Source organism: Haemaphysalis longicornis, unplaced genomic scaffold (genome assembly GCF_048455015.1).
Source record: "Haemaphysalis longicornis isolate Haplotype H1 unplaced genomic scaffold, Haemaphysalis longicornis Haplotype H1 scaffold_7, whole genome shotgun sequence".
Lineage (NCBI taxonomy): Eukaryota > Metazoa > Arthropoda > Arachnida > Ixodida > Ixodidae > Haemaphysalis > Haemaphysalis longicornis.
This window is the reverse complement of record NW_027526422.1, coordinates 18,311,676-18,335,732: the sequence shown is the minus strand read 5'-3', so window position 1 is coordinate 18,335,732 and position 24,057 is coordinate 18,311,676. Positions and strand designations below refer to the sequence as shown.

General features: G+C 44.5%; 2 protein-coding genes across 6 annotated transcripts in view; both read left to right on the top strand.

Annotated features, from left to right (window-relative positions):
• The window catches only part of Mondo (MLX interacting protein mondo), a 53,326-nt gene extending 49,948 nt beyond the window's left edge, over positions 1 to 3,378 (top strand). For all 3 annotated transcript variants that reach the window (XM_077676165.1, XM_077676164.1, XM_077676166.1), the window contains one exon: positions 79 to 3,378. In XM_077676165.1, coding sequence (XP_077532291.1) covers positions 79 to 115 — 37 coding nt within the window. In that variant the 3' untranslated portion in view covers positions 116 to 3,378. The remainder of the gene's footprint in view (positions 1 to 78) is intronic.
• Positions 3,379 to 4,955: 1,577 nt separating this feature from the next.
• Positions 4,956 to 24,057, top strand: part of Usp32 (Ubiquitin specific protease 32) — a 70,240-nt gene continuing 51,138 nt past the window's right edge. For all 3 annotated transcript variants that reach the window (XM_077676153.1, XM_077676154.1, XM_077676152.1), the window contains exons 1-6: positions 4,956 to 5,144; positions 15,256 to 15,383; positions 19,338 to 19,443; positions 20,129 to 20,250; positions 20,696 to 20,855; positions 21,466 to 21,597. In XM_077676153.1, the coding sequence (XP_077532279.1) occupies positions 5,087 to 5,144; positions 15,256 to 15,383; positions 19,338 to 19,443; positions 20,129 to 20,250; positions 20,696 to 20,855; positions 21,466 to 21,597 (706 nt within the window). In that variant the 5' untranslated portion in view covers positions 4,956 to 5,086. The remainder of the gene's footprint in view (positions 5,145 to 15,255; positions 15,384 to 19,337; positions 19,444 to 20,128; positions 20,251 to 20,695; positions 20,856 to 21,465; positions 21,598 to 24,057) is intronic.

The following is a 24,057-nucleotide window of genomic DNA, read 5'->3' as shown; positions in this document are numbered from 1 at the left end:
AAATTCCTTGTTGGCTGCGATTTAAACAGGTTCAGGGTGGCTGAAAAGTTTCTGCGGCCCCTGTTTCTCTTTTTCCAGGTTCAAGTTTTTGGCGCAGCGCCAGAAAGACAGGTAGCAGCACCCACCAGTCCGCCAACCCACCACCGTGGGAAAAGGACAATCTTGGTCACCGGGCGAATTGCAAGCAAGGCTCCTCCTGTCTCTCCTGCTGGTCATGGCTTGGATTGCCTCGTCTGCAGCCATCAGTTCAGCCACGTCTCAACCACCGGTGCCCCCCTCCCCTCTCCCCCTCTTCCGCACACCCCCACCCACTTTCTGCCATGTGAATGTTAAGGGCATCTGTTCTTGGAGGCAGCTTATCGCACAAGTTTACGTGAATAGGGCCGGCATTCTTCAAACCTCTGTGCCTTTTTTTTATTTCCCCCCGTAGCTTAGGCTGTTTGGCAACGTGTCACATCTCTCCCTCTCTCTCGTTTTTTCCCCCACATTCCTCATTTATTCGTGTATGGATGCTTTATGATCATGGTACGGTGAGCAAAGTCCCTGGGCATTTTAGTGGACGAACTCGGTGTAGTGATAAAATGCCTGCAAAAGTAATGAAAAACAGTGGCTAGTGTTTGGTGCATTCCGTGATGCTAGCAATTTAAACTGTTGTGGGGGCTGTTTAAAGGACAAGGTTCGTCATGCAACCTTAATTTGGTAATGCCGATACTAGGTGCTAGTGAAAGCCATCGAAGCGTGTGGTTTAGTTTGTGAACGTCTTGCCGTCATCCCAATTAGTCAACCCTTTCCGGATGTGGCTGTACTACAAAGGTTAGTAATGGGGGGGGGGGGGGGGGGGGGGGGGGGGGGGAAGCGTGATGTAAAAAATATTTTTTCACTTCACAAACATAAGTGCTCACTCTTTCATTGTTGTCATCTTGGAGTAGCGGGAAGCTGTCAGCATGGTTGGGAAATGTCAAGGCCTGAAATGTTTATACCTGGAGTGTCTGTTTGAAAGGCAACGTGTACATACCTATACATACACATATAAATGTATATAAAGATTGCTGCAACCTGCTGCTGCAAAAATTTAACAGCCATGTGGCGCCCTAAACTGCGGTCAACATGTGCATTGTAGATACGGTTGCATAATACTTACAGAAACTGGTTTTGTTGACGCTTGGATCCGTTATGTTTGTTTTCAAAGGTGCAGTACATTGTGGCGAATACCTTGTTAATTCCTGCATGCAGTCCTGTTTGTGGATTCAATATGCTTGGCACCATTGATTTCCTTTTGTGCAACTGTGGAACTGGCCTTTTCTTTTGATGTTTCAATTGCCCACCGTTCAGTTTTACCGCGACCTGTATTTGCTCAACTTCGTGCACTACTGATTGCAAGATGCAGCAAGTAAAGGCTGGGTGAAATGGGTTTTGTAAATCCTTTATAAGGATGTTTGTAAATAGCGCACAGTCCAGTCATTGATTGTAACCTGATTTTGAGCCGGTGTTTGAGCTCCTCCTGCACAGCATCTAAGTGCATTCATTGTTCTGTTCGATCATATTCAGCAACTGAGGTTTGCTGTTTAATTGTAGTCCTTTTGGGTGTGACTGTTTTCTCATGCTGGCATCCTCTCTTTGAGCAGTTTCTTTTTGCGTCATTTTGAATGTAGCCTACAAGCATAACAATGTAGGCGGCAGTTTTATAGTTTGCAGTCAAGCCCGGAACGGAAGCTACTTCCACGCCTTAACCTGATAATGCCTTTATGATGGGTTCCTTTTTAAGAGTTTCAGGCCACTTCTGACAATTTATCTTACCTTGCTTCAATCTAATTGGAGTTAGGGCTACAGAAAAGCTATGCGAAAAAAAAAAAAGTATTAGATTTTATTTTGTGCCGTGAGTTCCTGTTGAAACGAATTTATGGAGCCTTGCCTCGGTGGTGTGCAAGAGCAGCCATGGAGGCACCGCATAGTTGATATCTTTTTTGAGGCAGTACAAATCTTTCTGAGTTGTTTGATTTCGTGGACAAGCATGGCATGACAGCTGTTTCATTTGCCCCTTCCTCTGCTTCTCTCTCATGCAAGTGACATTTCCGTTTCATATTCGTTGCGAGTAATCCAACTGGTACCCTGTTCAGAGTATGCTGGCTTGATGTTTTGTGAGGAGCAGTTTAGCCGGAATAAACCTCTGTTTGAGTGTTCGATGGCATTGTTCTAAGAAGATGATGATGTAACATATTGTTAGCCCTGTAGGGTGCGCTGCTGTAGACGAATATTTTTTTGCTCCTTCTGCCATCTGCCATCTGTCACTGATAACATCAGCATCGTCACTTGTGTGTTGCCTCTGGAGCCAACTCATTTTGAGTTAACAGAGTTTGTTGAAAACTTTTCCTATGAGCATTTCGCCCAGTGCTGCCTCTGCGACTTCTGTGTATTTGTATGTGATTTTTTGTAACGTGATGGAGTGAAGACAGACGTTTGCCTAAGCAAGAGGCTCGAACATAATTGTAGTCTTCTTGTGGTAGTGCAAGGAAAGGGCCAGATATGGTCATTGTTGCATGGAATGGAATGGACTCGGAAAAGCAGCTGTATTGAGTTATAAGCTGACGACATTGGTTTTATTCTTTGCTTTTATTGTGCAAGCCATAACTTTGACAAACTTTTTTGCCCTGTCATCCTCTGAGCACCTCTTAATTTTCTCTCTCTATCCCCCCGCCTCCCGGGCCTTTCTGATGGGCACCTGTTTTAGCTTGGTTGATTAGTGGCTGCATGCGTGTTTCGAGCTTCCTGATACCCAGTTATGCTGTGGTAAAATGACCGCTGACTTTTCACACCAAGTTGCAAGAAGAGAGATGAACGTTCAGAAGCAATCGTGCAGTTTATAATTGTCTATTTTTTATGGAGCAATAACTCAATTTCAAATTGAATTTTTGTAAAGTCTAGTCACAAAGAATTGGGCCTAACACAGTGCTATGTCCTTGTGGTCTATTCATTTCTTTTTCTTTCGATGTCTTTCTTTTTTTAATATCGGAAACCTTTAGGTCGAGGACTGCGCATTAGAAATGAGATCACATTGAAGTGTTGCTTGCTGGAAAAAATACGTGCATTTGTGCCTCTCACCCTCTCACTTTTTAATTTAGCAAACCTTTAGATTGAACACGGCCCATTATAAATGAGATAGTTTCGCTTGACAGAGGAATATGTGCATTTGTGCCAAACTTTTATTTTATTCTTGAAGAGAGAGAAAAATAAAGTGGTATCTTCCGTGGCCTCGCAAAAGCACAACGGTAACAATAAGCCATTTATGTGCCTGCTTTGAGAGTTGTTCATGTGTTCAGTGATCTGCCTGTTCTGCCCTGTGTTGTCTCCACAAATAAATAACACTCAGTTTTTCTTTTTTCCCCTGGTTGCGTGTTGTTGCGGATCTGGTAGTGTGACCGATGATGGCGTTCGTTGATGTGGAGTTGGGGCAAACATTGGGGCCGAGTAGGGCCGTAGAAAGAAACTTTATGTACAGATATTTATGCGGCGTTTGACTGAGTGAACAGAGTCTTGCGCTCCTGCGCGCACGAGATTAAATAACCATGTTGGGTCCTCCCCCTTTCACCCTTTTTCTCGGCTGACGTCGGGACACACCAATCGGTGGCACTGAAACTGATGTCCACACACTCGCAAAGAGAAGGCACTTTTCCTCTCGCACAGGTCACTCGGTGGCTTCGGTGGTGCAACCTTCCTTGAACAGCGGCGTCTCGGACCCACAACAAAGCGGCTCCACAATGCTCTGTTAGCAGCTGAAGATTGCCGCCGGAAGAGCAATGCAGCACGCCTTTGTTCATCCCTCCCTGCACCATTCTCGCTCATTGTGACCTGCCTTGCCGGCGGGCGCTTGGGTTATTGTGAAGCCGTGGAAAGTGGCTTGTGTCCAGTAGCAGAATTAGTCGCCCCCACGTCCTTGCGCACAAAGTCTTGTCGCTCCCCATTGATTGGGGGGGGGGGGGGGTAGGAACCGGTGGAAACCAGACGACGGGAGGGTTGGGTGATTGAACCCGATAATATTGCAGACGGTCATCGCAATGCCAATACGCCTATCGTAACAGTATGTTGATGTCACCTGCACAGATTTAGTGCAATTAGTGTCAGCAGGATTCTCGAGGGGGGCAAACCCGATGCATTGTGGGAGGAGAGGGAGAGGACAGGGGAAGGGGCAGTTGTGCCAGAGTTGTTTTTTTGGGGGGGGGGTGCAAATGGCCCTTTTGTGCCCCCCCCCCCCCCCCCCCCCACCCCCCCCTGCCAACGCCAATGTTTGGTGCTTACCCCAACAGAAAAGTCACTGAATTAAGGCAGGGATATGCATGATTTTGATGATTTTTAGTATCGCTTGCGAGGAATTCATCACAAAAGGTAAAGTCCACTGTGCTTCAGGAAATTTTGTTCAGGTAAGGTATCTATTTCCAGGGGCACAGTTGACCTGATCAGCGGCGCACCTTTTTAAGGGCATTAAAGTTTTAGGAAATGTACTAAAATTGTGCACTGTTCAGCATATTTGGGAGGTGCATGTGAGAGGAAAGGAAGGGCGGCTAGTCTGTGTGACAATCTTGATCAGCTCTAAACGCGTGGCTTTAAAAAGAACACCAAGCTAGACGGTGTTATGGGAAGCTGTTCTCCCCACACTCCATTTCACTTCCGCGACACCGCCTGTCACGTTGGTGGGGCTGGTCAAACGCAACAAATAGTGAAAATAGAGCTTGGTTTAGTTGGCTAAAAAAACAAAGCGACACTACAGACCGTGCATGGGAAAGTCACGAACAAAAAGTTTGTTGTCGGTATCTTATGACTATTTTATCTAACCAAAACATTGACGTCACATAATGTTGAAGCGTCGTCTGCTCAAGAAATGCTAAACAGCTGATGATGATATTTTGGTTTCGAACGCGACATCTATGCGCGTTTCGGGCTTTCACCTGACCAAAAATACTCGTGTGTTTAGTCATGTGACCAACCAGCATGGCTAGCATTTTGGAGTGCGGTGTTAGTGGCTGTGCATTCCTTGCCCTCAAATGACTACAAGAAACGTCGCTATGGAGTTACCGTGAAACGGAGGTGTGCCATGGGTGCTAGAGACTCCAAGCCTTGTTCAATTACCAATGAAGACGCCTCCAAAAGAGGTAATTGCCAGCCTTCGGGGAGGGACCTCGGCAATGCTAAGCCTAAATTTCTCGTCGGAAACAGACGGAAATTTTATCTGAAAATCTGTTCGTAGTGTCGCTGAAATGAATATTACGGGCCAATTTCGTAGCGATTAACCGCACGCATTCGTACGAAATGTGTTAAGTGTGGCGGGATAATTTATACTGTAATACTACGCCAGCTATTGGGTGGCTGTTTCCCGTTCATTCAGTCTGTTCACTTGTTTTTATTGGTATTCTGACGAAACCAGATATGTGTATGTGGTTTCCTGGGACTCGGAGATTGATGAGCTTGTTTTTTTTCTCTCTCTCTCTTTGCCGATTTTGCATTAGTGAAAATAAGAATGAGTACCCCGGTCTCGAAGATACGTAGCGAGCGAAATCCCTGTCAGCTGTTCTCCCAGTATTTTGACATGGCTGTAAGAGTGGGCTTCTTTTCTCTTTTGGCCTGTTGCCGGAATTATGGAAGTTATCTCCGTACCGTAGCTGTAGCTCCTAAAGCAAACTTGGCCACATTTTTTCTAGTTTTCTTTTTCGTGAGTGTTCCGGCGCGGTGCCGAGCGTTTCTATGGGCTTTCTCCCCCTCTGCTTCTCTCTCCGATAGCAGTTATCAACTTGAAGCGGAGTTTTGTTTGTTATTTTGTGGGCCACAAGGGAACCGAAAACCGCGAATGATTAACTCTGGGCTGCGCAACGCGGTGTATCTGTACTTGATCACCGAAAGCTCGAAATGGTCTGCATGTGCGGTTTGGTATCCGCACACAGGCACACACCCACCCACATTCACACAGTTGGGTGGCGTGCGTAACACTCGGGTAAAGGCAATTCTTAAACACATTTGTCCTCCTACCCTGATGTTCTTGAAAATGCTGTGGAGCCGGTCTTCTGCGTTCGAAGTTTGTCTGTGTCACCAGAAGTGCGCGAAATTATACGCAGCGAAATTCGCATTTCTCGCAACTGCACGGAAACAAGGTCCTATTGCCGTTCGTTGGTCTTTCAATTACCATAAATGCGTAGCTATCCTACCCCCTAGCTTTGTCACGAAGCAACAGATTTTGACTAAAGTGCACTCTGAAGCCTGAAAGTTTGCAGACAAAGACTTACAATTATAAATACAAATAATTGAACGGCCCTACGATATTTTCCAAACAGGCAATCGCGACTGAGGAAAAAAGTGCAAATTTACACACTTGAATACCTTGAACTCGCTTAATAGTTAATTTTGTGTTGCACTCTGTGTTGTCACAATAATGGTGGTACAGCTATTTTAACCACAATTCATCTTGTGGTCATGAATGTGGAGCGTATGGCTGCAGGAGAATGCTGTAGCACTTGTTCAAATGCAAATGTGCTAAAGAAAATAGTACAAGTTTGTGTGGCTGGGATTGACATGCAGGGTATGTCGAGTTTTATTAAGCTGGTTATGTCAGAGGTGCCTTTATTGACAATTTGGAAACAGTTTCCCATTTTCTGAACAGCTGCAGTGGCTAAGAGGCAAAGTGCTGCTAAACACAAGGACGAGGCTGAATTTGCAGCCATAGCGCATGTTTTTTTTTTTATATTATTATTCCAGTGAACGACGAAACTGTACACTATTCTGGTGCTCTGAAGACATCCAGATACCCTAAACTAGTCTGCAGCCGTCCATTTAAGTGCAGATATTTTGAGGGTAGTACAGTTCTAGGGAGCTCCCATAAGAAACTTGCATTTATCATTCTTGCCAGATTGTCTGTGTATGGCTGCATAAAAGGGCTGTAAATCATGTTCTAATGGCAACAACTCTAGAGGAAATTACGTTATCTTTGCCCGTGAGGAAATATTATGTAACAAGGCCAAGCTTTACATTTGCTTATACTTAACACTTTTTTTTTTCCGTCCAGGTGGTTTGAACTGGGTTTTGGCCGAAGCACATTTACGTTAAAATATGCACACATTTTTGGACTTGGTTTTCATGAAAGGGAGAGCAGGTGCTTAGAATCTGAAGGCATTTAGATTTAGAGGTCAGTAAATAGGGCCATTTCATTTTAAGGTCATCCCATTAAGGTGCTTTAAAGGACCCCTGCAATGCCTTTCTTTGGGGTGCCTTTTGGGCACTGTGTCTGTTCTTGTGTCATGCAGAGGTAGATGCATAAAAAAAAATGGTCAAAGTTGGTGCAGAATTAAATTAAAAAGTTATTCAATTTTTAAATCTAAAAAGACAAGCAAATGCGACACTGGCTGGGTCACACCTGAGCCCTCTGGATATACAACACAGTGCTTGCTCCCACAATTAACTGGGACAGCAGTTTTTTTCTACATGGCATTGTCTTGACTAAGCGAGCCTAAATACTGCTTTACGTTGTAATTTTTCTTTAAAGTAAGCATAGTAACCTTACTATAGAATCATAAAGAAAATAGAAATAGAGGACAGGCCCTATTGCCCCACTGCCAGTGCTTGCATGCACTCGCCTGCTGCTTATTCTTTCCGGATGGCGTAATAAGATGCACGGCCGTGAGCGCTTCTTGTCAGCTCATATTCTTGGGCAGCGGATGTGAGTAGTGGTAGCGTAACCATAGCAACGACGTCGTCAAGAAGTGCAGAAAGGGGCTTCTCGGTCCAGGCCACACATGGCGCTTAGTACTTGTCACATTTTTCGCCATTGTCACTGGTTCTCCTGTATCAGATCATCAGGATGAGTGGGAAAGTGAACAGTGGCAATTCAATTTTCGAGACGAGAGCAACATTCCATTTGTTTGTAGTCTATAAATTTAAAAATAGAACAACTTTATTTCTGCACTGATTATGGTCATTTTTATTTTGCGTTCATTTCTGCATGGGACAAAAAACAGAATGTATGGTCTGAAAGGTGACTGAAAAATGTGTTTCATAGGGTCCTCTATTTAGTCCAGGGTGTCGAACTGGAACCGAACTGGTATTTTTGCCGGAACCGAACCCGAACCGTTATTTTTTTAACCTGCTGAACCCGAATCGCGACTGAACCGAAAAAAGAAGCAACGGCTACCAGTTCACGACAAAACGGTTCGACCGTCCGTTGTTGATAATGTGCGGTCAGTGTCATTTGGGGCTTGTCTCTTTTCACGCACCATCAACTTCGCAATACCTCGCGCACTTCCCCCCTTCAGATGAATCAAAATGCTATAAATATTCTCTTCATGGTCTCAACATTGGGAAAAGATTGTGCACCAATATTACAATGGTTTGTTGTTGTTGGTCGCGCAAGCAGGGTGCAAGGCTGGGAAAAAGAATGACACTCTCTCGGCGCAGCCTGCCAGATAGGAAGAAGGTTGTCACCGGTGATGGAGGCGGAAAGCAAAAACGCCCGTGTGTACGAGATTTCAGCGCACGTTAAAGATCCCCGGGTGGTCAAAATTAATCTGGAGCCCTCCACTACGGCGCGCCTCATCGCCTGCGTTGTGTCGGCGCATTAAAAAAAAAAAAGAAAGGTTGTCACCGACATTGCCCTTTCCGTGCTGAGACTGCGCAGGGCAGTTAAGCTGCGGCATTGCTGCACTGCGCACCAGCCAAGGCTCCAACTCTACATGTGCCTCAAAAGTGCTCAAATTTTGGCAGGTTGGAACATAATTTTAAGAATGCAAATGCCAGCTTGAAGGACGGGACGCAGGAAAAGAGAAACGCACACTTGCACTGACTATAGCAACCAGATATTGCATTGGTTCGGGGCACCAGCTTTACAGAAGCGAGGCGAGCCCCATGCAACAATAAAGAGGGAAAAAGAGGGCAAAGGGGACCGCGGAAATAGGTATCTAAGGCACACAACAGGGGGACAACAGAAGACACGCGCCAATGCAAAATTTCGAGTGTCAATTTGAAATTCGAGATGTTGTAATCTTTGTAACTCAGAGATTTGCCCAGTTTTGGGGTCTACATGTTCGAGTTCACTGATTCCTACTAGAGTTTTTCGTACTATAGTCTCTTGTACAGGAAAAGCGGCTCTTCACGGGCGGCTAGAGCGCCTTGTTGGGTGTGCATGTGTGGGTTTTGCGTGGAAGTTTCTTGTAGATTGTTTTGGTATAGGGATGCAGGCAGCATTTCGGTTTGTGGGGTAGCAAGCCCAATACCAAAGGTGCTGCGGCCCATGGTCAGCAGATATTTCTCTGCTGCATCTCCTAACGTGCTTGGATTGATTGGTGAACTGTATGGACCATGAAGGCAAAGCCCACCTTGCCTTATTTGAAAGAACTAGCTTTCAGTAACTCGCTCAACTCTTTTATGGCCTCAAGGATGTGGTTTTAACCACAAAAGATAAGAAACATGAAGAGGCGGCCGCTTTTCTGATGGAGACGAAAAGCAAAAACGCCTGTGTGTTCGAGATTTCGGCGCACGTTAAAGATCCCCGGGTGGTCAAAATTTATCTGGAGCCCTCAGCTACGGCGCGCCTCGTCGTCTGCGTTGCGTCGGCGCGTTAAACCCTACAATCAATCAATCGAGAAACATAAAGATTGTTCAAATTTTCTGATACACAACATCAGCAGTGACGTAATAAGGAAATACTAACTCCTTGCTTGCATTCAAATGGTGCAATGAAACAGAACTAGCAGCATCAATAAAACGTCATATTTTCTCAAAAGAAGGTGGAGAGAAGCACGAAAGCTTTCTCACAACAAAAGTGCGTCAGAACCTTTGCTTACTAAAGTATATCCATTCGATCCTCAAACCTTTAAAGATCGGAATTGCAAACTGAGAAACCCAGGTGGCGATTTTTCTCGCACTAAGTAAACACTTCTATGAATGATCTAAAAGTGTACCGATACGTGGTTTATGAGATAAAAGTATACTATTGTATTCCTTCATGATTGATGCACGTATTGTCTTATCTATAACCGTTCCTGTTCGGTGATTTTCAAGTAATCGTTTTAACACAATAAAAGCCCAGTTTCCCACATGCGTTGTGTAACCCAAAGATCTTAACAGAGCTTTTCGGTCGACCAACCAATCACGGGGCAATGCCTTATTTTTCTGACAGGACGCCATCTGTCTCCCTAATACCCCTGTCACATGGCAAATCTAATGACATTTAGGGGAAATGTCATTTGCTCTAAATGTCATTAGTTCGGTGCTACACGAGAGTACCGAATGAAATTCGAGGCGAATGGCATTTAGCGGCTAAATGAGGTTGGGGAGCTAGAGACCCAAATGAGTAGTCTCGACAGCAGTGGCATGTCAGTAGACAAAAAAGTTCAATAATAAAACTGTTTCTAAAAAGTGTCAGTAAACTTATATTTTCCCCTCCACATTGTTTTTCAAATAAAAAAAGACAAGTTATTACAAAAAAAAATTTCACTGCTACCCTGCTACAGATTTCTTGCGGACTTGTCTTGGCTTTTGATGTCTACTTGTCATCTAAAATGGTGAATTTTCTTCAATTTAAAAAAAAAAGAATGATTTGTTTTGCTTTAAAAGAACTATTATGTATGAAAATATTTTGAGAGCTTGCTAATCGTCACTGCTATCGCTATCAAGACATTTGTTTCGTCGTATACACTTGCACGGTCAAACCAAACCTAATTAACAGCTAATGTCGTTCGCTTTGAAATCCCATAGTCGTGCCAAATACAAGGGCTGGGTGAAAAGGTGTCAGGCCCGTTTTCCTTAATATTTGGCCTAATTGTTTAATGATGACTTAATATTGCAGCACTTTTACTGGAAAGAAACAGTACAATAAAACCTCATTAATTTGGATCTCAAGGGACTGAAAAATATGTCCGAATTATCCAAATGTTGAAGTATCGAATGAATAACAAAAATGCACATTTAAAATTTTTTTATTCCATACCTTTACTTTGAAAAAAAGTCCATATGCTTTTATTTTATATTTTTTTCCGGACAGCTGAGCGGAAAGAACTAGTTTGTGGGCATGCGACAATCCTCTAGCGCAAGCCTATCGCCTGGAACATGGCAGCAAAGCTCCTGTAGAACGAAAAGAGCGTCTGCGGCTTCTTTTGCGGTACAGCGCACTGGGCATAGCATATCGCGCGGGTCTTCATCGGATGCCTCATCCACCACACCGAGAGCAGCTCTGATGATGTCTTAGCAGTCAATTGGCCGGCCGTGACAAACACAAGTTTGGTTCATTCAAAAGATTACCTCGTTAGAATCATACTGACACCACTTTTAACGTAAACTTTGCTCAAATGAGCTATCTAAGATAATTAGGAAACAAGGGAATGGCCATGCGACCCACTAGCTCATTTCCCGCAACAGAACCTATGATGTCATACCAGCCAGCTCTGCGATTCGCGGAGGCCAGCGAGCAAACGCAAATTAGGCAGAGCTTATAAGCTTGCCGAATGAGCTATTTGTGCTTAAATTCAGGCACATTTTTTTTTTAAGCCCTAAGAATGGTGGGACAAACAGTGGAAGTTACGAAAGCTCACGTAAACATAGAAGGACTGATGCGTATACTGCTGTTGGTACTGCACGCACTATGCTTGGTTTAGCTGCACAGGACTGCGGGGCTTTGGGGTTGTTTCAGACAACACTGGCCGATTGAAGCAAGCGATGATGTCTTACGTGACCGTATTTGTCGAGCGAGCACCTTGTTTCACGAAACGATTGTCTCCATGAACAAAACAAGCCAGGTACAAATACGTCCACAAACAAACCAAAGGCAGAAAACGACTTGCCGCGGTGTGGTGGCGCCATCTAGGTTCGCTAACGGTAAGCAAGGCCCTGTGATGTCATTGCAGACCATGAAAACGCAAGATTTAGCAGGAAAATCAGAAATTTAAGTTTAATTAATTTATTTCTCAGTGAATAAAGCGTCGTTTGCATTTGGACAAGCGCTGGGGGCACTATAAAACACAAAATTTTTCGAGTAACACAAACTTGTGTTTTGTCTTCATGGCTCCTTTAATTGCAACATGGTCGTCAAGCTGTACTTTGGAGGGAAACAGGGGCCAGCGAATGCCATATCGTCCTCTTCCTCTTCTGGCGCTGCGGACTCCGGGCTGTGTTCAGGGCTTTCAGAAGCCTCAGGCCGCACTTGCCTCCTTTACAATTTAACTGGTGCGCGTGCAATTTTGCGCTGATTTAGTGAATGTTTGTTGCCATAGAGCTGTGTACATTTTTCAAGGGAGGGTGTGGGAGTGATGAATTATCCGATTTTTCGAATTCTAGTGTATTTTGATTGCGCAAAAATAGTTCAGAGTTTTGTGGTGACTTTACATTCAGAACTTTTTTTTGCACTTCCCTAATAGTTCAGCTTTGAACCGGTTCGGGAACTGGTTCGGGAACTGGTTCAAGCTTGTGAGCTAGTTCGATGCATGAGTTAGTTGAACTGGAACGAAACGAATTCCCCCGAGCCGGTTCGCGAACCAGTTCAAGCTTGTGAGCTAGTTCGATGCATGAGTTAGTTGAACCGGAACGAAATGAATTTCCCCGAGCTGGTTCGTGAACCGGTTCAAGTTTGTGAGCCAGTTCGATGCATGAGTTAGTTGAACAGGAATGAAATGAATTCCCCCGAGCCCGCACCTTAACCGAACCAGTATTTTTTTTCGGTTTGACACTGGTTTAATCACGTTAAAACGGAACGAAATGAATTCCCCCGAACCCGCACCGTAACTGAACTGTGATTTTTTTTCGGTTTGACACACTGGTTTAATCACGTTAAATTTAGTTATCACAGCTCTGCAGACAAGGGGCAATACTTCTAATAACTCATTGGGAAGCCTGTGGTGGCAGAAAAAGGCATCACCTGTGCTTTAGCGCATGCCTCGAATCTATAGGCAACCCTTCCCACTTGCAAAAGCACCACTGTTACAACAAAAAGGGGCGATGCTTAGAAATAAACTTTTGTACTATAGTATAGTAATAATACTATAGTATAGTACTATAATACTATACTATAGTAATAAACTATAGTAACATTAAGAGACAAGAAGAGAGCGGAGTGGGTCAGGGAACAAACGCGTATTAAGGACATATTAGTAGAAATCAAGAAGAAGAAATGGACGTGGGAAGGGCATGTAATGCGAAGGCAAGATAACCGCTGGTCATTAAGGGTAACAGAGTGGATCTTTAGAGAAGACAAGCGTTGCAGGGGGTGGCAGAAAGTTAGATGGACAGATGAGATCAAGAAGTTTGCGGGGATAAATTGGTCGCAGTTAGCACAGGATTTGGATGATTGGAGAATAATGGGAGAGGCCTTTGCCCTGCAGTGGGCGATGATGATGACTCCATAACTGTGCAAAACTTCGTCAAGGTGGGTATGGCAGATGGGCCTTTAATTGAGGTTTGATGCCCGGTTGGTTTATGCTGGACATTAGCCTGGCCGGGAATACCACTGTTTTCTGGGCATGCTCCTTGCATGATAACAAAGGCAGCACATGGAATGATCACAGTAATGAACTTGGTCTTGTTGTTCCATGTGGCATTTGAAATATGGCAGGGGAGCCTTCGCATCTCTCAGAAAGATTTTTTTTTTTTCTGCAAATGACCTCTGATTACTTTTGTTCGCATTAAGGCTGCTAAAAATAGAGCCTAGTTGTTGTCAGCTTGAACTGTGTTTCGTGCCACGCCATGCTTTTGTCACCTTCTCCATTTGCCGGGCAGACGTCCCGTCAACGAGGCAGTAATTGTGCATTGTTTCACTGGTGGCAGAAGCACAGGAAAGCTTGTAATTAGAGTATGCTCTTTGCGCTTGTTTCTATTGCAAGCCTTTGTGTGTAGTTGGGGGAAAGAAACGCTGCAAAAATGGACAGGACAGAAGTTATGTTGGAGCGAAGGCAGGCACAAGCCATGCTTCGGGTTGTTGGATGCTGTTTTTTTTTCCCCCTCCATTTCATCAAGCATTTGATCTAACCAGACCATTACCTTGTTTGTCTGTGTGCATTTCTCATTAATTAAGGTTGGATCACGCGATGAGCCTGTAATATGTATACTTCATGCTAGTGCAGGCAAGGAGGAGGCTGATTGGAGAGGGGGAAATTGACTTGAGAAGACCTTTACATTGGTCTGTACAGAACTCTTATATCAAAGTGGGGTCTTTGAAGCGGCACTGGGAAGAGTTGGGCGGTTACCATTGCTGATAGATGTTACTACCACGTTCAAAAGCGATTAGCGCAAAACAGTATTACTTCGAACTATTTGTACCTGAAGCTAAGAGGCACAGAATGGTATTGCATCATGTAGTTAGCCATTAGTGTCCTGCACTCCAGCTGGTTTCCTCTATTGTTCATTCTGTGCGAGGATTGTGGCCAGCTGTTGTGATAAGGAAACGATACAGTACTTACTCATGATTGTGGATATACTATAGTGTTATTTTGAGTGCACTGCAAGTTGAACAAGCTTGCACAGTCTGCTCCATGTTTCATTCCAATTGAGTGCAAAACGGTAACTTGAAGTGGGCAAGCCACTTCATCATTTTTGCCATGTATGCTTGTCTCGGAAGTTAATTAGTGAGCATTCAAAGGTGAAAATGTGCTGTGTAGATGCACACAGGAAGATTGGGGATGAGACGACATATGACATAAGTTGCAGTGCAAACTACCACCTTGATATCATTTGTACTTGTACTGGCTTTGTGTTTGTCCTGTTGGCGGTCATTCCTTGGACGTCTTTGCAGTACACTGCCACCTTAGCTTGTTTGAGCAGCTCTGACGGTGTTTTTTCACAGGTTTGACTGATTTTCTGAAGCTCTATTTCAAAATGGCATTTCTACTGAATGAGTGCAATGTATGAAATGCTGAAGAAGTACAAGTATTAGTTTTAAAATGGGGTGGGTTACTTGGGCTTTCATAAAGTAATGAGCATCAGTCATTTCATTTAATTTAAAAGAAACAAGAATTTCCACATAGATGGTAGCAAGAACTGAGAAGTCACCTTCTGTTGTCATAATTTACACAGCAAACGGCTTCGAGAATAATCCGTAGACTCAAGAAAAAAATTTTTTTCTTGAATACACTGTTGTCGTGGTGTGTAAATCTGCTTTCTGCTTCATAATGCCTTGCAGGGAAGCGCAGAACAGGTGGAAATTTTTTTGTCTTTTTGAAATGTTAAAGTGAGTGTCGTGGCCAAGTGTGGTGGTGTTGTCGAGTTGGCTCACGCTCCCTTCTGCTCATTGCGATGCAGTGACCGAGTCGGAGTTGAAACGGCTCCGTGATGCCTTCAAGAGGGCGTCAAACCTTAGTGGCATCATTACGAGGCAGGCCTTCATCAAGGAAGTGCTCGGTGAATTCGTGCCCCTCAAGCTAGCCGAGGTGAGGACCTTTGTGCTCCGGGGTTGCCGAACTGCAGGGCTTCTTTCTTCAATGTAGGGGTTGTGTGAGGGGTGCTTGAGGGGGTAGTTGTTGTTATGCAAAAAAAAAAAAAAGGCAGAGCTTGTTATGGTCTAAAAGTTTGCTCCAAAATGGAGATTTTGCTGCTCCAAAAACTGCTCCCAAATCTGATTCAGCTGTCTCACCCTTGCACTGTTGAAAAATGTGTGGTTTCATAGAGCTAAATTAGAGTTGTGAGTGTTGGCATGAGACCCAAATTAAATACAATTTTTAAATGAAAAACATAAACAAAAATAGGTCCTACTTAAAAGGCTCGCATGGGCTTAAAGTGTGCTTTATAATGTAGGCCAAAAATCTACGTTGTTTATCTATTTTCAAAAAACTTCCCCACCACTAGGCCTCATACATTAAATTTAGGGCGCATTATTTTTATATCAGTAAGAATGGGGGGACAAACAGTGTGAGTTATGAAAGCATTTGTAAACATAGAAGTACCGATACTGCGCGCACTATGCTTTGTTTAGATGCACAGCACCGTGCGGGGCTTTGGGGTTGTCTCAAACGACACTGGCCGATTGACACAAGCCTGTGTCTTACGTGAACATATTTGTCGAGCGAGCACCATGTTTCAAGAAATGATTATTTTCTCCATGTACAGAACAAAGCCAGGCTTATATACGGTCACAAACAAACCAAAGGCAGAAAACTGCTTGCCACGGTGTGGTGGTGCCATCTAGGTTGACTAACAGTAAGCAAGTCTCTTCTCCACACCAAGTTCAGCTGGAAGACCTGTTTTATGATGTCATAGCAAACGTCATTCAAACGCATGTTTTGGCGCGGGAATCAAAATTTTAGCTTAAATTGATTAAGTTCGCAGTGAATAAAGCATCGTTTGCTCTAGGACAAGCGCTGGTGGCACTATAGAACACGAAATCTTTCGAATAAAACAAACTGACAAATAAAACAAAGTGACCAAAAAATCGTTTTTTCGGAAGTCACATTTTCGGATTGCACGGTTTATATTCTATGCGTTTCCAAAGTTTCCCCGCTGAAAACGATCACAAATTGCCAAGAAAAATTATTTGTCAACTGAGGTGACAAAATATTTTGGCAAAATGGCGAAGACGCAGCAATTTTCACAGTGCTGTATCTCCGGAACGACGCCACCGGAGATACAGTTTTTCCCCTGAGCGCCACTGTTTCTCCAGCCTTGCATCACTTGTGCAAGCTGCACCACTTTTTTTGTGAACATTAACCAATTTGCGTGAGGACATTTATGATATGTGCTGCATTTCTGGATTTGCATTCACATTTAAGGTATGCAAGCACCAAAAATTGTGGGCATTATTAGGCCGTAACTTGCTGTTTTTAGCTTTCCTCGAGCAACTCGTGATTTTTTTTTCTCTGCTGTTGTAATTTTTGAATTAATTTTTTTATTGTGTACACAGTTTTCTCTTGTCACAGTGTACTTGAGGTTCCCCCAGTTTGAGTGTACCTGTCATTCTTAGGCATCAATCTTATCTTGTGGGTTGTGGACGTTATCATTAGCCGTGTTTATCTGGTGTTGTTTATGTCCTCTGCTGAAAGGCCAAACGGCATTGCTCAGTGCATTCTTGGAAAAACACTCCTGGAGCTGTTGCGTGCATCAAAAGACTTTCTATGTGGAAGCGTTCCTTCATCTTCCCCACTATCTGCAGAGTGACAGTTGTCTCTTCTGCTCCAGAGGTTTACTCACCTATGGGCTTGTACTACTTTTTGCTGGCATCCCGAAGATGCTTTTACTGGATTGAAGTCAGGGAGCAGCAGAAACTTGTGCAACTGCATAAACCTGATGTGTTGCCTGCATGTAGTGACCCATAGCCTTTCAAATGAAGGTGTAGCTTTGTGGAGGCTTTGCAGCATACTGTCCAGCACTGGTATGTGACCCGGTGTAAATTGTGTACTTTCAGAGGCAGCTCTGTTGGTAGCGAAAGCAGTGCACTGTACAGACTCAGAGCCGTTCTCTCTCTGTATCTCTTCTCGACGGGAGTTGTGGTTACATTTTTAAGCGTAACATAATAACATCGAGATGGTACTGTATCGTGATGTTTCTTAGTTTGCAGTCTAATTTATTTGTGTGTGGATTAACACTTTCCTGTCCACGTGAAAAGCAGCGATTTTGGGTAGTCTATGAAATATTTTCCCGGTTGCAAGAAATGTTATATTGCATGGTATCAAAATGTAGAAGAGTAAATAGCTTTTGTAATAGGGATTGTTTATAACGAAAATATCTATTTGAAAAAAAGAGAAGAGCTGTACTGAAAAGTTTTGTGACACATGCAAAAAAAAAGCAAAACGTCGTTGTTGCTCCACAGAGAAAAGACACACAAAAAATTTAAGACATACATTTTGTGAAAATACTAGCAGTGCAAATCTCCTGCAAATCTAAAATGCCTAACTGCAAAATTTCGTGACTTTCAAAAAAAAAACAAAAAAAAAACAGCCCTATTGGGTTTTGCGCCACTGTGCAAAGCAGTGCCTCAAACTTGCGAATCATAGGTTGGCCGCACATGCATCGCAAAAAACGTTGGTTTTCTGCTGTACCTTTCTCTGTTCGTGGTGCAATTTTTGATACCCTTGCATTTTGTGGGGCCTGTGTTGAACAAAGGTATCAGGTAAGGGGGAGAGGGCAGGCAAATGTCTGGGGCCGATTGTGCTTGATCAAAACCAAGTAGCTGCTCAATAACTGCAAGCCTGAAAAACAGCAGGAAAAAATCGACGGATCTTGCAAATCATCGTGCACCGCTCCGGTGTGCGATGCCAAGGTCGACCACTGGAAGTTTTCGGGGGCAAAAGTCATTCCTTTGCGCTGCATCTGGCAATGGTCCCTCCTGAAGGAAGTTACCGCCCTGCAGATAAGAGGGGTGACCTTTAGCACGCATTGAATGTCTTCAGATCAGCTAGCGGTTGTAGCGAAACAGAACACTAAACTTACTGACGAATGCCTGTGGAGGTTTTGGGCCAGTTTGACGCACTCTGTGCTAAAATACGATGAATAAAAGTTGTTGTCGGAGTCTTCGGTGCTAATATCATCCAAAAAAGTCGCATGTAAGGTCATCTGAATCACTAGGAATACAGCGTTTCCGCGGTGCAGTCGTGCGCGATGTCGGTGCCATCTTTGTATCTTCAGGGCTCTTGTCAGATGGCTCGTGAGGCGCTTTAAAAATCTGCACCAGCCAGAGAAACAAAAACAAAGAGGCTGTACATGTCACGACTCACCACTACCCAGTAGATGGCGCCCAGTTCAAATGAGAAAACGTTAAAATTCGAGTTCGAAGAGGTGGATAAGCTATTATCGATTTGAAAAGGCATATGTTAACCATGCCTCTGTGTGTGGGTTGCATGCTGCGGCGGCAGTGGAAGCTTGAATGTTCGTCTACGAAAACATTTTGAATATTGCAACTTTAGGAGTATACGTAACAGAGCAGACTTGTGGCTGCAGTTGCTTGGACCGTTCAGTGAATAGTGGCAGGTCGCAAATTACTTGGCATTTTGGCAGCCTTTGAGAAGTAACATCCAGAGAGTTTTGGTGCTGAAAACTTAACGCTGTTGTTGCGTTTAAAGTCTAAGTGTTTATGTCAATCAAGTTCATTCTGTATATCTTGTCTGTGTTTTTTTATTACCAAGCATGAACAACTTTTGTTTCTTTTCTTGAGCTATTTTGGTCCACATTCTTAGCTATATATGCAGCGTGTGAGCAGTTTGGGCAATTTGCCGCTTGTGCACCAATTCCAGAATTGTGGCATCTCTCACTGAGACCCGACCCCTTATCATGTGGTCTAAAATGGTTGCACTGGCAAGATGTCCTTTTGCAAAGCAACACCGGTGTTGCTTTGGACCCCCCCCCCTTAGCGTGTGACCAACAGGTAGTGACTGTGTGTGCCCGTGTGTGTGTAGCACATCTTCCAGGCATGTGGTGGCACGAGCAAGGGCATCACGTTCAAGGACCTCCTGTGTGGCCTGGTGCTGCTCACGCGAGGCACCCGCGAGGAGAGGATTCGATGTGGGTACCCCGTACCTTTTTATAAAGATTTTTTTTTTTCCTTCTGTCTTGGCTTGGCTTCTCTGTGTGCTGCATTTCCCTGGGTTTTGCCCCCCTTCTTTCGCAGCTTTTCTGTGCCAGGCAGTGCACTGTTGCTGATTTCCTCTAACCCACGATTGGTGGTGTAGTGGTCAGAGCATGTTGCTTTGCTGGTGGGGTGCAGTAGCTGCTGGAACAAAGCACTGAGGTCCTGGGGTGGTGCTGTATGGGGTTGCTTGCCATCTAGCTGAGCTTGCTTTGCGCTCTTTCGTAAATTTTTCTTGCCAGCATGGACTAGTGTCACAGCTAGCACGATTGAAAGTTGGGAGGGTTGGTAATACATCATAGGAAAAGGCAAACAGGACAACACACTTCTAGCAACTCAGAAACCAAGTTTTAGAAGCGTGTCGTTCTTATTCTGCATTGTCATATGTTCTGCTCCTTTTCTTGTGATGTCAGAACTAAAACGTTTTCTAGAGTCGGCTGCGAAGTCAGCTGAAAAGATAGCATCCGCAAATTCTTTTGTCACTCTTGCAAGCTTTTCGAAGCAAGCTTAAAGACAAATTAACCACGAGTTCTTTGGGAGTTGTGTCATGCCCGTCCTTCTGTGTGGTGCTGTCGTTGGCCCTGGCCAGTCAGTGCCTGATGTGGTCCTTTTTTTCTGCAGTTATTTTCAACCTGTATGCAAACGAAGGCGGCACCCACATCTACAAAAATGACATGATCAAACTGGTGCTGGCCTGTGATGGGGGCTTCATTCCAGAGGCGGTGGCCGACTGCTTCCTCGAGGTAAGCTCCCCCTAGTGCGACAGCTGATTCAATCTAAAGGAGAAACACGTCGGTCTGGGAGCACTTTCTGCGACGGCTCCCTGTGCCCTTAGTCGTTGAATGATGGGTGCGTCGCACCGTTGAGACAGGTGGTGAAATGTTGCATTGTTTCTCTCTGCCTGCCCACAATTAGGTTAAGTAAGCTCCATAAGAAAGTTGTTTAGGAATAACATGCTATTAGCTGGCCTGCTGTGGTTTGAAAATGTTGCCCTCTTTATGGAGAAAGGCTTCCATTTAAAATTTAAGCGCCATATTTTCAAACTTCTTGCGAGGCGCTGGCGCATTACTGTCATGGTAGTTGCAACAAAGAAAGTTTTTTTGTGGAAACTGTTGGAAGATCTGTGGGTTGGGCCTGCCGAGTGGTGGTGTGGTTGTGAGTAATGACCATTCCTGCCCCCCCTTGCAGAGTGAGAAGGTGACTTTTGAGGAGTTCCAGGAATGGCTGCTGCAGCACCCCGACGCCACCTCGCTCACCCGGTGGCTCCTGAACGAGCCCTCGTCAGTGACCTTGTCCAACGACCTGGAGACGCCCACCTTCTACCAGACACTGGCCGGGGTCACCCACCGTGAGTTGCCTCGCCATACGTGCATGCGTGGAATCCTGTGATTGTGAGAAATGTACGCTTACTTCGGACTGTCCTTTTTTTTTTTTTTTTTTTTTTTAATAATTTCCAAGTTACCACTCGTTTTTAACCTTCCCGAAACTGGGGCAGCCGGCTTCTAAAACCATAGGTATCTTTGAATCTTTGTACAAGTGCTACGTATCTGGTCTGGCGGCATCCTTAAAGTAAGTCTGGAACATCAAGGGGTTTCTTTACAACTAAGGTGTCGTGCTGTTGAGTACAAGGTTTCAAGTTTGTGGCTTGGTCACGGTGGCTATTGTTCCTGTAGAATGTTGAAATGAAAACAGCAGTGTTTGCGGGGTTTCAGAAAATCCATAGGTGATGTGACTCAATCCATAGTTCCCTGCTGTTATGCACCTTGTGGCCCAGGCAGAGCTTCAGCATCTGCAATACAAATTTTCGCGGTGGAGTACCTCAGCTGTTTTGTGACAAAACGGGCCTAGCCACCTGCTCCCAACATGGTGAATAGTGTTTGAGCTAGTGCTAAGCGAGCACTGTCCATGCCTAGTGCGTGTGTGGAGTGACCCCTGCGGGTGTTTCTGTGCGTGTGCAGTGGAGGAGACGGACATCATCGAGCTGGAGAAGCGCTACTGGCAGCTCAAGACCCAGTCTCGGACGGGCCGCTTCGACCTGGACATGCTGGGCCCGCTCATTTCGCCACCTGTGCCTCCGGTTCTCTGCCAAGGTGGGTGCAAACCCCCTCTCCCCTCTGCTGTACACCCCCGTCGGGTTCAGAAGCACCCATGTGTCACTCCCGGGCCGCTGCCTTTAATCGGCATCTGGTTGTATAAAGGGACACTGAAAGTAAAATACAAGTTGCTTTATATCGATAGTTTAGCTCACCGAGAACATGTACCATTCTCACGTGTAGCTTTTCCAAAATAAGGCAGAAAATAGTGAAAATGTAAAGACACGTGTTGCCACCACTGGCCATACCGCACAACTTGCACCAGAAATGGTTGAAATTGCGTGACAAATATTTTAATACTCCCTCACGAATTTATTTAACTAGAAGTTCTTGTAGTGTCATGTTTGAACCTCAAAGAACAAGAAGAAAGCTTAGAAACATCATGGGAGCCCAGCCAGTAAATCACGTGGCGATCCCAAATGCCAACAAGCTCGTTTTGGTTTTTGTGCAATACCTAGTGCAATACTCGGCCAGATAATAATTGTGACCTTTGTACGGTAGCATGTGCAGTGCATAGCCACTTTTATTATGACTTTCTGGGTGCTTTCGCTGCGTTAAAAAAACGCTGGAACGCTTATTTTGGCCCAAGTCAGTATTTTCAAGTGTGCGCAACGTCTGGTGTACGCAACCTCTTCCCTGGCTGCCACTAGATGGCACTACTTGTCCAGGCTGGCGGTGGTACCGCTATGCAAGGCAACGTGCGGGGGCTTGCATAAGCAGTTGGTTTGACGCCAACCTTCAAGAGGTCTAGAAAGGACAGTACACTTTCCTTCGACAAAGCGTCAGTACTGTTCACGGGTCCCACAAAGAAACATTTTGCTTAGTGGTCCTCCGGAGCAGCAAAGGACGTGGGAGTTCGGGAAAGCACGACGGATTTGACCAAAACTGACAAAACTGCTAGGTACATGGTGGCGTTTTATTCAGTTGCTCCTATACCGCTATACTTTATCGCTGTCTCACTTGCTTCCAGCTTGTCGTGACGCAAACAGCAGCGTCATAAAATCGTTGCGAGGGAAATAAGGACAGCAAATGCGTTGTTTGATTAGCGATTTCTCATCTTTCGGCATAAGATCATCGCTGAAATGGCTAGAACCAACTTACTGGTTGTCTAATGCCTGTGCTACACGAGCGTTTGAAAGGATGTTTGAGTTGAATGGCCTGTGAAATAATGCCATTCAAACTGGAAGGAGCTTCGACGATCTGCGTGACAAAAGGCAGTTGAAAGTTTCCGCACTCACCCGCCATGTTTTGGTGTCGCCACTGCTGCCCAGTTTCGTTCTCATAACTTGCAGAAAATTTTAATGTCAGGCCAAGAAACACCTCTGTGAGTGATAAAACTAAATATAACTAACATACACGGGAAAAACATGCACAAAATAGGCAGTTTCTCTCTCTCTCTCTCTCTCCATCCCCCCCTCACACTGCCTGTGTTAAATGCACCAAATTACCTTGTAATCGTAGACCGAGTGATGGAAAACAAAAACGAAAATATTAAAAAAAGCATGCTTTTAAAAAGCAAGTTTTACTGGTAAATAATTATATTTGTAAATGCGGCATGCGGAAACTGTATGCAAGAGTATGAACGTTCGCGTTTCAAAGGCCTTTGAGAATCTCATAGGTCGGTTGTGGTGCTTCTTCAACTTAAATGGCGTTTCAACCAAATGCCTTTGAAAAATGTCGTGAAGCAGCTCAAAGGTGTCATTTGAGTGGACATTTGATTCAAAGGCCCTCGAAACGCTGGTGTAGCTCGGGTATTAGTGCTCCTTAACTCTTTCCTTACGGCGCCATAGGCCATCGGACACGGAGTTCCGATGATTTCAAACGTCCCGCGAAAGCTAAAAACAGCACCTGGCGGACAACTAACGCCATCTGGCGTATTTATTGACAACTAATTTTTCAATTTTATTATGTTTTGTTGATATTTCGCGTGCAGAGACCGCACCAAGAGTGAAATTTGAACCCGCGATAGTGGCGAGTTGTGTGAAAACGGCGTATGCTGTATTTGGGCTGTATTTATAAACAAAACGGGCTTCCTATCTGACGACTGCGGCTTTACACATTGATGTGTAGGGTCTGGACAACGTACGGTAGGGATATTTTGCCAAATGCGCCGCGTCATGTCGCGTTATCACCTTCATGATAGCCTGGCACTCGTGTCAGATTACCGCTACGGAGCGATGCGCGACACTTCTCAAGAGCGCTGGATTTTTTTTTCTGGTTTTTTACCACTAAAGTGAAAAGGATTTTGTGTCGGAACACAAAAAAGTGTGCTTGGATGCATGACCGACTTACACTCGACTGGCTTCAAGGAGTGGCACAGCCGTCAGTTCCGCTAGGTTGACGGGCCCACAAAAATACAAAACTTGGTGTACAGCTTTAATATATATATTGAATCATAGTCAAGAAATGTAGAAACAATTTGTATATCTTAGAATTCCTAAAATTATTTTTAGGCTC